At 47.5% G+C, this 16,053-nt stretch overlaps 1 protein-coding gene across 1 annotated transcript in view; it reads right to left on the reverse strand.

Annotated features, from left to right (window-relative positions):
• LOC148773215 (anosmin-1-like) overlaps window positions 1-16,053 on the reverse strand; it is a 228,181-nt gene that overhangs the window by 51,649 nt on the left and 160,479 nt on the right. Inside the window, exon 5 of the mRNA XM_088833792.1 lies at window positions 5,217-5,401. Coding sequence (XP_088689918.1) covers window positions 5,217-5,401 — 185 coding nt within the window. The remainder of the gene's footprint in view (window positions 1-5,216; window positions 5,402-16,053) is intronic.

Consider the following 16,053-nt stretch of genomic DNA (forward strand, 5'->3'; position numbering starts at 1 on the left):
GGAAGGATTGATGCTAAAGCTGAAACTGCAATACTTTGGCCACCTCATGCGAGTTGACTCACTGGAAAAGACTCTGATGCTGGGAAGGATTAGGGGCGGGAGGAGACGGGGACGACAGAGAATGAGATGGCTGGATGGCATCACCGACTCGATGGACATGAGTTTGAGTGAACTCCGGGAGTTAGTGATGGACAGGGAGGCCTGGCGTGCTGTGATTCATGGGGTTGCAAAGAGTCAGACACAACTGAGCGACTGAACTGAACTGAATCCTGATATCTTTGGACCACATTTTGTCCAAATTCTGATATCTTAGAACATATATTTGTTCCAGTAGTCATGTATGGATGTGAGAGTTGGACTTTAAAGAAAGCTGAGCACCAAAGAATGGATGCTTTTGAACTGTGGTGTTGGAGAAGACTCTTGAGATTCCCTTGGACTGCAAGGAGATCCAACCAGTCCATCCTCAAGGAAATCAGTCCTGAATATTCATTGGAAGGACTGATGCTGAAGCTGAAACTCCAATACTTTGGCCGCCTGATGCAAAGAGCTGACTCATTTAAAAAGACCCTGACGCTGGGAAAGATTGAAGGCAGGAGAAGGGGACGACAGAGAATGAGCTGGCTGGATGGCATCACTGACTCAATGGACATGAGTTTGAGTAAACGCTGGGGGTTGGTAATGGACAGGGAGGCCTGGCGTGCTGCAGTCCATGGGGTTGCAAAGAGCCGGACACAACTGAGCGACTGAACTGAACTGAACTGAAGGATTATTTAACAACAATGTACCCTGCTTGAAGACAGTTTCTCTTTCCTGAAAACCTTCTGACTAATCCTGATATCTTAGAATGTATATTATGGGAATGGGTGTGGTAGGATCTTTCTATTGTCAAGTTCTAATCCTGTTATCCTAAGATGTAAATTGTGGGAGTGGGTCTGGTCACATTTTTACAACCTTGAGACATTCTTTTGATTTATTGTAATAACTGAAAACTATATAGCTCCCTTGCTAACACTAGTGAGGGGGTCACTCTCCATCCCCCTTCTGATGTCTGTGTCAGAAGCTTTCCCCGTCCCTTTTGTCACTTTAATAAAACTCCGCTACACAGAAGCTCTTGAGCGATGAAGCCTGGTCCCTGGTCCCGAAGCCAAATCTCCTTTTTCGGAGATCACGAATCTGACACCGTTCACCATAAGCTATCAACTCCAAGGGATAAATGTCTGAGTTCTGTGGGTCATCTGGGCCTAGTGCCAGCTCAATGAGACGCTCAGTGCATGAAACTGGGCAACAGAACGGAACTGAAATCCTTCTAAACCTCAGCTTGTGATAACTTACTAAAAGGACTGCCATGTGTACTTCAACATTCAAAAGAAACTAAGTACTTCCATGATTAAAATAAACAGGGTCGTCGTTACTGTCTTTCTAAATTCCATATATATGCGTTAATATACCGTATTGGTGTTTCTTGTTCTCACTTAACTTCACTCTGTATAATAGGCTCCATTTCATCCACCTTATTAGAACGGACTCAAATGTGTTCTTTTTTATTGCTGAGTAATATTCCATTGTGTCTGTGTACCACAACTTCATCATTCATTAATCTGTCGATGGACATCTGGGTTGCTTCCATGTCCTGCTGCTAAGTCGCTTCAGTCGTGTCTGACTCTGTGTGACCCCATAGACGGCAGCCCACCAGGCTCCCCCGTCCCTGGGATTCTCCAGGCAAGAACACTGGAGTGGGTTACCATTTCCTTCTCCAATGCTTGAAAGTGAAAAGTGAAAGTGAAGTCGCTCAGTCGTGTCCGACTCTTAGCGACCTCACGGACTGCAGCCTACCAGGCTGCTCCGTCCATGGGATTTTCCAGGCGAGAGTACTGGAGTGGGGTGCCATGTCCTAGCTATTGCAAACAGTGCTGCCGTGAACACTGGGGTACATGAGTCTCTTTCAATTCTGGTTTCCTCAGTGTGTATTCCCAGTAGGCTAGGGTGGGATGATTTGAGAGAATAGCACTGAAACATGTATATCACCATATGTGAAACAGGTGACCTGTGCAAGTTCGATGCATGAAGCAGGACACTCAAAAGCCAGTGCTCTGGGATGACCCAGAGGGATGGGGTGGGGAGGGAGGTAGGAGGGCGGTTCAGGATGGGGGACATATGTACACCTGTGGCTGATTCATGTTAATGTACGGCAAAAATCACCACAATAGTGTAAAGTAATTAGACTCCAATTAAATAAAGTAAAAATAAACAAATGATTTTCTTTTTTTTTTTTAAAAAAGGAAGCCACTGACAAGCGTGGCTTTCTACCTTATCTGGCAGAATTTGAGACAACATTTCCATTGACTTCTTTGTCTACTTTCAGCCTTCAGCTGAAGGAGTTAAAGTCAGCATGCTCAGCAGACACAGAAAAGAAGCATTTAGTGTGGCATTAACCAGCGAAGACAGCAACAATAATAAAAACGATAGAGCAAGGTCTTTCCTCTCTCCAAGAAAGAGAATATGAGAGAGAAAGTCTTATCATCAGTTACTTTCATAACTCTTCAAATTGGTAATCTGGAAATTCTATAAGTGGTACCGTATGAAGTGGAAACAGTTCACGGCAGCACTGTTTGCAATAGCTAGGACATGGCACCCCACTCCAGTACTCTCGCCTGGAAAATCCCATGGACGGAGCAGCCTGGTAGGCTGCAGTCCGTGAGGTCGCTAAGAGTCGGACACGACTGAGCGACTTCACTTTCACTTAAACATATTTTTAGGCTGAATTCTGAACATCCTTATGTTTTGTTAAAGCAAAACGGTTTAACAAGATATATATGGAATAAAATTACTAAATATTTCTGACGAGTTCTTTTTTTTTCCCCCCAATTGAAGATGTTTCTTTTACATGTGGTACTAATATTCACAATGGAATATTACTCAGCCATGAAAAAGGAGTGAATCTGAGTCAGTTGTAAATGAGCTGGATGCACTGAGAGCCTGTTCTACAGAGTCGAATAAGGCAGAAGTAGAAGAAAAAATAAATGTCAAATATCAGCACGTATATACGGAACCTCAACAAAGGGTCCCAAGGAACCTCTTCACAGGGAAGAAACAGAGACAGAGGCGTAGAGAATGGAGGTGTGGACACAGAAGGGTAAGGAGCAAGTGGGACAAATTCAGCAAGCAGCACTGACCATGGACACTAACAGCGCTGACCCTAGGCACTACTTTCTGTGTGCAATAGAAAGTCGGCAGGAGCCTGCCGTGTAACACGGGGAGCTTAGCCTGGTTCTCTGTGATGATCTAGAGGGCACACGAGCCGGGTGGGAGGGTCAAGAAGGAAGGGAAACTGTACACATGTGTGCACATTTGTCGTACGGCAGAAACTAATACAACGTTGCACATTATCCTCCCATTTTTTTAAAATCATTTTAACATCACATTTCTCATTGCTTTTGAGGTCTTTAAATACTCTTGTGTTTATCCTCTCTGAGACACGAGTGATGAAAAAGCAATTACATTTTTATTTCAAACAGCTGAGTATAGCACTGTAGCTTACACGTACTGAAAAAGAAAAAAAAAAAAATCAAGGGAATCTTGTCTTTGAAGAAACAGTCTTACACACATCAGCAGAGAAGATTTCCCTATAGACCTACAGGTGGAGAAGGCATGTTTACTTGTTGAAAAGCATGAAGTGGTTTCACACCGATCCTTTATTCTTTCCTCAGCACTGGGGAGATGACCCCCAGGAGGGGTGCCGTCCGGTGGCCCGTTGATTGGGGAGTTGAGCAAGAGGAAGGAGAAGGAAGCACTCAGGGAAGATTCGAGACCTGCCCGCTGCTTCCCACCAAGCAGTTTGGTGACAGGATTCTTCCTTCAGCCACTCAAGTCCTGTGCGGAATGAACGCTTAAATGTGGGAGTGAGAGAGTCAATTCCTAGGCAGGTGGATAAGAAGTCCGGGGGTCCCCAAGGAGAGAGGAGTCTGGAATTCTCAAGGAGGAGGAAAGGACAAACTTTTTTTCCCTCTACATTCCTTAGAATTATGTAACGATAATGTATCCTGCTTGAGAACAGCTTCTGGAAAAAAACCTTCTGACTAATCCTGTTATCTTAAAATGTCAATTATGGGAGTGGGTCTAGGAAGGTCTTTACAACCTCCAGACATTCTTTTGATTCACGGTAATCAGTAATTAAAAAGTATGTGATTCCATTGCTAACACTAGTGAGGGGGCACTCTTCCCGCCTCCCCCTTGTGATGTCTGTGTCATAAGCTTTGTCTATCTGTTTTATACTTTAACGAAACTTTATGACACAAAAGCTCTGAGCAATCAAGCCTAGTCTCTGGCCCCGGATTGAATTCTTCTCCTCCAGAGGCCGAGAATCCTGGCATCTTTGATGGTTCAGCAACAACCTTTCAGGAGCAACACGGGACAAGACATCAAGAGGATCCCAGGGCAGGTCAGCAAGTCCTATGGGTTTCCCTCAGTCTAGCGGGTTCTACATGTATCTCAAGGCTTACACACAGTTCTTGGAGGCTTCCCTGGTGGTCCAGTGCTTTAAGAACCCGCCTTGCAATGCAGGGGACACCACTTGGATCCCTGTTCTGGGGAGAGCCCACAGTCCTCGGAGCAAGGGAGTTCGTGAGCCACAACTTCTGAGCCTGAGTTCTACAGCCCGTGTTCTAGAAGCCACCGCAATGAGAAGCCCTCACACGGCAATGAAGAGAAACTCCCTGTTTGCTGCAACAAGAGGAAGCCCGAATGTACTAACAGGGACCCAGCACAGACACGAATAAGTAAATGGATCTTCTGAAAAGGAGAATTATGCACTGGGACTTCTCTGGCGGCTCAGACAGTAAAGCGTCTGCATACACTATGGGAGACCCGGGTTCAATCCCTGGATCGGGAAGATCCAGGTGGGGTGAAAGATAGGGGTGAAAGAAGGGGGGGTGGAGGTGAGGTGTGTGCACAGCAGTTTTAGTCACTTGCATGCTCAGGCTATTTTGAGCAAGCTACAGCAGGTTAACCATCTCTGTGTAGGTGTGCAGGAGATGTCACCTCCAGGGTGACATCAGGAGACCCGGGTTGGATCCCTGGGTCGGGAAGATCCCCTGGAGGAGGAAATGACAACCCACTCCCAGATTCTTGCCTGGAGAATCCCATGGAGAGAGGAGCCTGGCGGGCTGCAGCCCGCGGGGCCACAAAGAGTCAGCAAACAGAGTCCACGAAGCACTCACCTGCGCCACGGTCTGCCAGTGCGTGGCGTCGTCTTCGCTGGGATGGATCCCGTAATTCCACCTTCTCTGCACCACATAGATCACGGGCTCAATGGAAACGTTGAACTTCGAGGACCACTTTACCTCCAGCTGCCCAGACTGCAGTTCCGTGAACCGCAACTCCTTCCTGGGCTTCAGGGGGACACCTGGAACAGAACGACGCCGGTCACAACAGCCCGCGTGTGACGCGGGCCACGGTGAGCACTGAGGAAGAAGAACTGAATAGGAGATGAAACTCATCTCACGACAAAGGACCCTCTGCTTCCCTTCTTAATAGCAGCATCTCCCCATCAGGGGTTCAGTCTGAAATCGTACGATGCCAAGTTCAGTTTCACGTTCTCACCGTTTCATAGGGTCTAAATTGATTCATGAGCCTGAGCAAGATTTTGTCTCCCCAGTAACCTCGAGTGTTAGTCACTTAGCTGTGTCTGACTCTTTGTGACCCCCAAGAATGGGAGCCTGCCAAGCTTCTCTGTCCATGAGATTCTCCAGGCAAGAATACTGGAGCGGGTTGTCATTCCCTTCTCCAGGGGATCTTCCTGAACCAGGGATCGAACCCAGGTTTCCTGCACTGCAGGCAGAGTCTTTACCCTCTGAGACACTAGGGAAGCCCATAATCTCACAGCAGTTCTTTAATGTGCATTCGTTCAAATAAAAGAAAAAATGCAAGAACTTTATAGATGGCAGAGTTAGAAGGCACTCCCGCTAAAGTTAAAACTTGACAAATGGGCAGACTAAACCTTTTGTAAGGGGAAGAGAAATACCTAACATTTACTATGTGCCAGGTGTCCTTCTGTTTAACCCAATTTGGTTTGTAATGAAAAGCTGATAGAATTCCCATTTTCTAACGCATAAGTGAACAGGTGGAATTAGGTCTTGACACGTTACATAAACAGGTGTCCCTGGTGACTCAAGTGGTAAAGAATCTGTCTGCAGTGCAGGAGACACAGGATACCCGGGTTTGATCTCTGGGTCACGCGGTTCCACTGGAGGACGGCATGGCAACCCACTCTAGTATTTTTGCCTGGAGAATCCCATGGACAGAGGAGCCTGGCGGGCTACAGTCCATGGGGTCACAGAGAGTCAGACACGCATGTACACAGCAAGATGCACACGGAATCCACCAGAGACGACAGTCATTAGGAGTCTCGAGTCCTTCTCCACATAACATGCTCTGCCTCTGCAGCTAAATCTCAGGGTGCTTATGACACAGTTCCCGAGTTTCCTCTCCTCTCCGTCTGAGTGAGTTTTCCTTTTAAGGAAAACATTATACAGCCCAATGCTGTCATGTGGTCAAAGCACACAGGAACGGTTTCTGAAGCACGGGTCTCATGGATTTCCCCAACTGATTGCTGGGGCTCTCCCCGCTGACTTGCTGTTTAAAATTGGAAGAAAAAAAAAAAGATGAATTTATAATGTTTGGGTTTTGGCACGGGTGAGTGCCTGGCTTCCAAAAAAAGTCCCTCACAGGTGGCTCGCTGGAACATACTTCATCATTTTGATTTCTCTTTCCCCCTACAGAGCGAGCAAGTTGCCTGGTAACCCAAAGATGTAAGAACCACGGTTCAAAACAGCAGCCATGATGGAAAGGGAAACTTAGAACAAATTCATAATACCAAAGGGACAGATGGAACCAACTGAATTCAGGTAGAGTGCACAGCCGTCTGTGGGGTCGCACAGAGTCGGACACGACTGAAGTGACTTAGCAGCAGCAGCACAGCACTGTGATGCTAAGTGCCATTCGAACCAAGAACACCAGCTGCCCGTAAAGCCGTTCTGCACCGAGCATGAGCGTTCCTCTAGAGTGCTGACAACTCATTTGAAACGGCTAGTTCGGAAGGTTGTAAGCCAGTTTCCACTTCTTCAGTCTCAGCGGAGGGAAAGCTACAAAACACAGGGAAGATCTGACAAAGTTTAGCAGCGAGGCTGAAATTTCAACTCATCTCATTTTGATCTGAATTCACCCTGAGGTCTTCTTATGGTGGGAAATTCTAAAGTCATTCATCGTTGATCTGGATGGAGCTGGGTGATTTAAACGCAGCGCGTGTGTATCTGCTCAAAAGCTCACTGATGATTTTTTTTTAATGAATTGATTGATTTTCATTGGAGGCTAATTACAGGATTGTAGGGGTTTCTGCCACACATCGACATGAAATCAGCCACGGGGGTACGTGAAGAAAACTATTGACTTATGTGTTCATTCATTTCTGGCTGTGTTGGGTCTTCGCTGCAGCTTGCAGGAGTCACAGAGTATGGGCGGCCAGTCAACGCCAGCATTCTTGCCTGGAGAAGCCCATGGACAGAGGAGCCTGGTGGGCTACAGTCCATGGGGTTGCAGAGAGCTGGACAAGACGAAACCACTAAATAGAAACAATACACAGCCTGCCTTCCACACCCGGCTTCCCCAGACCACACTGCCAGGTTCTCCCTACTGCTGTGGTCCGGCCACGCGGTCTCCTCTGAAATCTCTTGCCTTTGGTTTTTCTGACATAGGCTCTGGCAGATGCCAGATGCCACTGCCTTCTCAGCCACCTTCCCTCAACCTCCAGCTGGAAGTACAAGGCTCCATTCCTTGGTCTGCTCTTCCGCGTTGAACCTGTGACCATCGACACAGGCATTCAAGTGCCTCTGACCACAACCAGCTCTCTGAATGTCTTATCTTCCCTACAAAGCTCAAGCCCCAGGGGTGGGGGTGTGTGTGTGTGTCAAGAACTGGGTTCTCCTCCACCCTCCCCAGCCCCCCAACCAATGTCCCCATAAGGAGCACTCTGCAGAAGCAAATGGTGTGGAACTGTTCACTGAAGAAACAGCCTAGCCTACAGCATTATCCTTCTCTTAGGAATATGCCTAGAAAAGTAGGAGTAGCCCACTTTAGTCTTTTCTCAGGGAGAAGTAGGAGGAAGACATGGCAACAAGGGTAAAAAAAATCTCCGCTTGAGAGTCTCAGAGAGGGACGAGAAGGCTCATCGCAGGCGTTCGCTGCCACCTCCTCTGGGATCGTATCTATTCAAGGAGCTCACATCTCCCTCCGCCATCAAGGTCCTGGGACTCAAACATTCCTTTATTTCCTGTTTAAACAGAGCAAGGCTAAGCACCAAAAAAAAAAAAAAAAAAAATCTACAAACAATGAATGGTGGAGAGGGTGTGGAGAAGAAGGAAACCCTACTGCCCTGCTGGTGGGAATGGAGCTCACTCAAACTCATGTCCATTGAGTCGGTGATGCCATCCACCCATCTCATCCTCTGTCATCCCCTTCTCCTCCTGCCCTCAATCTTTCCCAGCATCAGGGTCTTTTCCAGTGACTCGGTTCTTCCCATCAGGTGGCCAAAGGATTGGCGTTTCAGCTTCAACATCAGTCCTTCCATACGAACCAGCAATCCCACTACCAGGCATACACCCTCAGAAAACTAAAACTGAAAAAGACACAGGTACCCCAATTGTTCATGATAATAGCTAAGCCATGGAAGCAACCGTGATGTCCATCGACAGAAGGATAGATAAAGAGGTTGTGTTACATATACACAGTGGAACACTGCTGCTGCTGCTAAGTCACTTCAGTCGTGTCCGACTCTGTGTGACCCCACAGACGGAAGCCCACCAGGCTCCCCCGTCCCTGGGATTTTCCAGGCAAGAACACTGGAGTGGGTTGCCATTTCCTTCTTCAAGTGGAACACTACTCAGCCATAAAAAATGAATTTGACTCTAGTTCTAGTGAGATGGACGGAACTAGAGCTTGTTATACAAGTAAGTCAGAAAGAGAATAACAAATATTGTATATTAACACATGTATATGGAATCAAGGAAAACAATGAAAGTTTAAGTGTTAGTTGGTCAGTCCTGTCCGACTCTTCGTGACTCCATGGACTGCAGCCCGTCAGGCCTCCCTGTCCGTCACCAACTCCCAGAGCTTCCTCAAACTCATGTCCATCAAGTCGGTGATGCCATCCGACCATCTCATCCTCTGTCGTCCCCTTCTCCTCCCACCTTCAATCTTTCCCAGCATCAGGGTCTTTCCCAGTGAGTCAGTTCTTCGCATCAGGTGTCCAAAGAATTGGAGTTTCAGCTTCAGGATCAGTCCTTCCAATGAATATTCAGGACTGATTTCCTTTAGGAAGCACTGTGCTTTATATATATATGCATATATGTTGTATTGTATATATTGACTTTCCTGGTGGCTCAGAAGGAGAAGCGTCTGCCTACAATGTGGGAGACCCGGGTTCAATCCCTGGGTTGGGAAGATCCATATGTTTTATATATATACGTGTGTGTTGTAACACACACACACACTTAGGGCTGATTCTTGTTGTTGTATGGCAGAAACCAACACGACACTGCGAAGCGATGATCCCCCAATTAAAAAGACATTTTTATTTTAAAGGTACAGAAGATGGCTCGTTAAGTTTCTTAACCTCACAGAGCACTGTCTGAGATTGCAAACCCACCCTTCTCCTTGGCCCTCCACAGGGAATCCTCTAGCGTAAATGCAGCTCCAGTAACTGGTCCAGCGCCGAAGTACCCTGAACTCAGCGGGGGACCCCCGCCCCCACCCCCACCCCCACGCTCTGAGGCCTCGGTCATGAATGTCATCTGACTGCCACGGGTCTCCACACCACATGACTGAGCATCGGGGCGCTGTCACCTCAAATTCCTTCCCTTAAGCATCTCCTTCATTCTGATGGGCAATGATCTGGCTATTTGCATGTGAAGAAATGGTCCATCTGGTCTGCATTAGGGTCGGCTGGCTGCCCTGATTGGGAGGAACTGCACCCTCTGGGCTGTTAATTGTGTGCAGATGGGGCCCCACCCCCACCGACGCCCCTTCCAGGGGTCTCGTTCTTGTGAGCTCCCCCAGCCTCCTGAGGGCATCCCGGGAGCAGAGGACAGAGATCTGGCCTCAGTGTGGTTTTCATTATGTAAATGACTACCATCTTTCTTTATTGGTTTCAAACAACTTCGTCATCTGAAATGTAAACGATTCTGTTAAAAATGTCAAAATGCTACGGTGTAGCATCCTGCAATATATGGGGGTGTTTCTTGAAAGCGTAGCAAGTCTTTTGCTGAAATCAAAGGCACGGAAACCCAACACTTCAAAAAAAAAAAAATGTTCAAAACAGACTGATAGAAAAATCGTCCGAAGGCTGCCAATTGGCAATTGCAAATTACCCAAAGTGAGTGTTCATAAAAGGACTTGTCACAAGTCCACGTGTGAAAACACACCAACGTATGGAGTTCCAGTGAGTCACTGATTAGTCACTGCATAACGTCTCTCATAGAGACAGCTGTACTCAAGACATCTGGGTTCCTATCACATGAGAGGATGTGGTTACTGTATTCAAAATGGGAGTGATTACTTTGTGAAAAGTGGTCCACCTCAAAAACCCTGAGGTTTACAGATTTCCAATACTGACAGGGTCATGGAACTATTAAAGCAGTGGCGTCATCAGCTCTTTTTGAAAAGAAACAAACTGATAACCCAATTGATTCCAGGTTCAGTTCAGTTCAGTTCAGTCGCTCAGTCGTGTCCGACTCTCCGCGACCCCATGAATCACAGCACGCCAGGCCTCCCTGTCCATCACCAACTCCCGGAGTACACTCAAACTCATGTCCACAGAGTCGGTGATGCCATCCAGCCATCTCATTCTCCGTCGTCCCCTTCTCCTCCCGTCCCCAACCTTTCCCAGCATCAAGGTCTTTTCCAGTGAGTCAACTCGTCGCATGAGGTGGCCAAAGTATTGCAGTTTCAGCTTTAGCATCAGTCCCTCCAATGAACATCCAGGATTGATCTCCTTTAGAATGGACTGGTTGGATCTCCTTGCAGTATAAGGGACTCTCAAGAGTCTTCTCCAACACCACAGTTCAAAAGCATCGATTCTTCGGCGATCAGCTTTCTTCACGGTCCAACTCTCACATCCATACATGACCACGGGAAAAACCATTGCCTTGACTAGATGGACCTTGGTTGGCAAAGTAATGTCTCTGCTTTTTAATATACTATCAAGGTTGGTCATAACTTTCCTTCCAAGGAGCAAGCGTCTTTTAATTTCCTGGCTGCAATCAGCATCTGCAGTGATTTTGGAGCCCAAAAAAATAAAGTCTGACACTGTTTGCACTGTTTTTCCATCTATTTCCCATGAAGTGATGGGACCAGATGCCATGATCTTTGTTTTCTGAATGTTGAGCTTCAAGCCAACCTTTTCACTTTCCTCTTTCACTTTCATCAAGAGGCTTTTGAGTTCCTCTTCACTTTCTGCCATAAGGGTAGTGTCATCTGCATATCTGAGGTTATTGATATTTCTGCCAGCAATCTTGATTCCAGCTTGTGCTTCTTCCAGCCCAGCGTTCCTCTAGAACCTGCTAAAAGATCAGCCCTGGGTCATGGCCACCTGTAAAACTGAAGGCCACGGCTACCTGGCATTTTTCTGTGTGGAAAACAAGTTCAGTGTTTCTCTTTCCCTGCCCAAACTAACCGCCGCAGCTGGGCGTCAGGAAAGTGAAAAGTGAAAGATAAGGTCGCTCAGTTGTGTCCGACTCTTTGCGACTCCTAGGTCTATGTTGTCCATGGAATTCTCCAGGCTAGAATACTGGAGTGGGTAGCCTTTCCCTTCTCCAGGGGATCTTCCCGACCCAGGGATGGAACCCAGGTCTTTGCATTGCAGGCAGATTCTTTAGCAGGTGAGCCACCAGGGAAGTCCAAGAATACTGGAGTGGGTAGCCTGTCTCGTCTCCAAGGGGATCTTCCTGGTCCAGGAGTCGAACCGGGGTCTTCTTCATTGCAGGCGGATTCTTTACCATCTGAGCTATCAGGAGAGTCATGGGCATCAAGAGAGGCAGTAAGATAAGAAAGCAAGGCCTCTAGGCAGAGGACAGTTCGACAAAGCTGCTAAGTAAACCAGAACTAAACTAGGGGAGAATCAAAGGAGAGCCAGCAGCCCAACAAACCAGAGTTTGTGTGTCACCCGCAGGAGGTCAGCTTGTGAACATCCCACAGCCTCGCGAAGGCGCATGTTTCAGAGGCAGCACTCAAGGGCCTGGTTCACCCACAGTAACACTGTCAAGTCTTCGAGGCTTGTAATAGCCTTCACTTGAAGGGTAAAGGAAAGCCTCACTGCTATTTTCCTTCATGTCAAACCCCAATACCAGTCTGCAGTGGTTGAGGCATCAGCCAAGGACAGTTCTCACAGCACTTCCCCAAGTTACATGCTCCAGGGTAACGGGTCACTGCGTGGACCATCTTTTCAAAACATACTGTGCTTCTAAAAAGTCAAGTTTCCGGCATATGAAGCCTCTGAAGTTATGAGGTCAGCCCACATCTCCTACACACATGGACCACACAGAAAGGATATACGTGTTTCCATGAATTTTTATAATTTTTCCTTAGCCCCATAAGAGAGAAAGAGGAGAAAAGTTAGTGCAGTGGTTGGCCCATATCAGTTAGGAAAGTGAGTGGCCCACTTAAACACCAGTGTGCACGCGTGACCACCTCAATGAGTCCACTGCTGGGCCGGGCAGAGGCTGTGTGCTTCGGTTCTGGACGTCAGTGCCGAATAAGGGTCATCATCACCAATGTCAGGCAATTCTCATAACTTCTCAGTCAGTTCAGTTCAGTTCAGTTGCTCAGTCGTGTCCGACTCTTTGCGACCCCATGAATCACAGCACGCCAGGCCTCCCTGTCCATCACCAACTCCCGGAGTTCACTCAAACTCACGTCCATCGAGTCGGTGATGCCACCCAGCCATCTCATTCTCTGTCGTCCCCGTTTCCTCCCGCCCCCAATCCCTCCCAGCATCAGACTCTTTTCCAGTGAGTCAACTCGTCCCATGAGGTGGCCAAAGTATTGCAGTTTCAGCTTTAGCATCAGTCCTTCCAATTAACACCCAGGATCGGTCTCCCTTAGAATGGACTGGTTGGATCTCCTTTCAGTCCAAGGGACTCTCAAGAGTCTTCTCCAGCACCACAGTTCAAAAGCATCAATTCTTCGGCGATCAGCTTTCTTCACAGTCCAACTCTCACATCCATACATGACCACGGGAAAAACCATAGCCTTGACTAGACGGACCTTGGTTGGCAAAGTAATGTCTCTGCTCTTTAATATGCTGTCTAGGTTGGTCATAACTTTCACCAATGGTCAATATTCACCAAGGGAACAGGGATCCATACTTGTAGACTGAGCTGGCCCTTTAGAACTCAAACTGGGGAAGACATTAAGAAAATGCTTTGTGGGCTTTGCCTGGTGGCGCAGTGGTGAAGAATCTGCCTGGCAGTCTAGGAGGCACGGATTCGATCCCTGGTCCCGGAAGATTCCCATGTGCCAGGGAGCAACTAAGCCCATGCACCATAGCAAGGGAAACCATTGCTATTAAGAGAGCAGCCCTCAGTGCAGTGACCAGAGAAAGCCTGGCAAGGCAACTAAGACCCAGTACAGTCAAAAAATAAAGAAAAATGCTCTTTGGGATTTCCTATGAGATTGACACTTCAGTAAGTTAACAATGAACAAACGAAAATTGAGGAACTTACAGGTCTGTCCAGGAGTGTCTGGTTCTTCACATGTGTGTGTGTGTGTGTGTGTGTGTGTGTGTGTTAGTTGCTCAGTTGTGTCCGACGCTTTGCGACCCCATGGACTGCAGCCCGCCAGGCTCCTCTGTCCATGGGCTTCTCCAGGCGAGGATACTGGAGTGGGTTGCCATGCCCTTCTCCAGGGGATCTTCCCAACTCAGGGATCGAACCTGGGTCTCCTGCATTGCAGGCAGATTCTTTACTGTCTATGCCATCAGGGAAGCTCTTCACGAGGTATGTCTCACTTAAATACTGAAAGTAGAAAGTGTCAGTCGTTCAGTCGTGTCCGACTCTAGACCCCATGGACTGCAGCCCTCCAGGCTCCTCTGTCCATGGGATTGTCCTGGCAAGAATACTGGAGTGGGTAGCCATTCCTACAACTCCAGAAATTAGCTAAAAGTTACCTTCAGAGAAAAAAAGCTCCAGGTTCTTTATTAGCCTAAAACGACTGCTTAATTAGTGATGGTATTAGATCTAACCTAACTGATCTGGATATATCTTTTAACTGGCCTATAATATAATAATACAGGGGTGCCCAAAGATAGTTTGAGGTTGAGGGCCCTCTAACAGTAGCTGGATAGAATCACAATAAAGATGACAGGACAGCTGGGCAGATGGGATGAGGCCCTGGAGGCGTGTCTGATGTCAACCACCAGATCGCTCCAGAGACGCCCGCAACCTCAGCCTCCGTGCTGCTAAACTGACAGTGGGACTGGTCCAGCTCAACCCGTGATGGAGCGTGTCCCTCCTGAGGAAAAAATCTGCACTTCAAGACCACTGTTCTGTATCCCATGTATTTGTTCAGTTCAGTTCAGTTGCTCAGTTGTGTCCGACTCTTTGCGACCCCATGAATCACAGCACGCCAGGCCTCCCTGTCCATCACCAACTCCCGGAGTTCACTCAAACTCATGTCCATCGAGTCGGTGATGCCATCCAGCCATCTCATTCTCGGTCGTCCCCTTCTCCTCCCGCCCCCAATCCCTCCCAGCATCAGACTCTTTTCCAGTGAGTCAACTCGTCGCATGAGTTGGCTAAAGTATTGGAGTTTCAGCTTTAGCATCAGTCCTTCCAATGAACACCCAGGATTGATCTCCTTGCAGTCCAAGGGACTCCCAAGAGTCTTCTCCAGCACCACAGTTCAAAAGCATCAATTCTTCGGCGATCAGCTTTCTTCACAGTCCAACTCTCACATCCATACATGACCACGGGAAAAACCATAGCCTTGACTAGACGGACCTTGGTTGGCAAAGTAATGTCTCTGCTTTTTAATATGCTGTGTAGGTTGGTCATATGGAGAAGGCAATGGCAAGCCACTACAGTACTCTTGCCTAGAAAATCCCATGGATGGAGGAGCCTGGTAGGCTGTAGTCCGTGTGGTTGCTAAGAGTCGGACACGACTGAGCGACTTCACTTTCACTTTTCACTTTCACACATTGGAGAAGGAAATGGCAACCCACTCCAGTGTTCTTGCCTGGAGAATCCCAGGGACAGGGGGAGCCTGGTGGGCTTCCATCTATGGAGTCACACAGAGTCGGACACGACTGAAGTGACTTAGCAGCAGCAGCAGGTTGGTCATAACTTTCCTTCCAAGGAGTAAACGTCTTTTAATTTCATGGCTGCAATCAGCATCTGCAGTGATTTTGGAGCCCCCCAAAATAAAGTCTGACACTGTTTCCACTGTTTCCCCATCTATTTCCCATGAAGTGATGGGACCAGATGCCATGATCTTCGTTTTCTGAATGTTGAACTTTAAGCCAACCTTTTCACTCTCCTCTTTCACTTTCATCAAGAGGCCTTTGAGTTCCTCTTCACTTTCTGCCATAAGGGTGGTGTCATCTGCATATCTGAGGTTATTGATATTTCTCCCGGCATTCTTGATTCCAGCCTGTGCTTCTTCCAGCCCAGCGTTCCTCATGATGTACTCTGCATATAAGTTAAATAAGCAGGGTGGCAATATACAACCTTGACGGACTCCTTTTCCTATTTGGAACCAGTCTGTTGTTCCATGTCCAGTTCTAACTGTTGCTTCCTGACCTGCATACAGGTTTCTCAAGAGGCAGGTCAGGTGGTCTGGGATTCCCATCTCTTTCAGAATGTTCCACAGTTTATTGTGCTAATATACAATACTTGGGCTTCCTGGATAGCTCAGTTGGTAAAGAATCTGCTTGCAATGCAAGAGACCCTGGTTTAATCCCTGGGTTGGGAAGATCCCCTGGAGAAGGGATAGGCTACTCACTCTAGTATT

This window comes from Moschus berezovskii, chromosome X (genome assembly GCF_049115385.1).
Source record: "Moschus berezovskii isolate FMDL1 chromosome X, NW_MosBer_1.0, whole genome shotgun sequence".
Classification (NCBI taxonomy): domain Eukaryota; kingdom Metazoa; phylum Chordata; class Mammalia; order Artiodactyla; family Moschidae; genus Moschus; species Moschus berezovskii.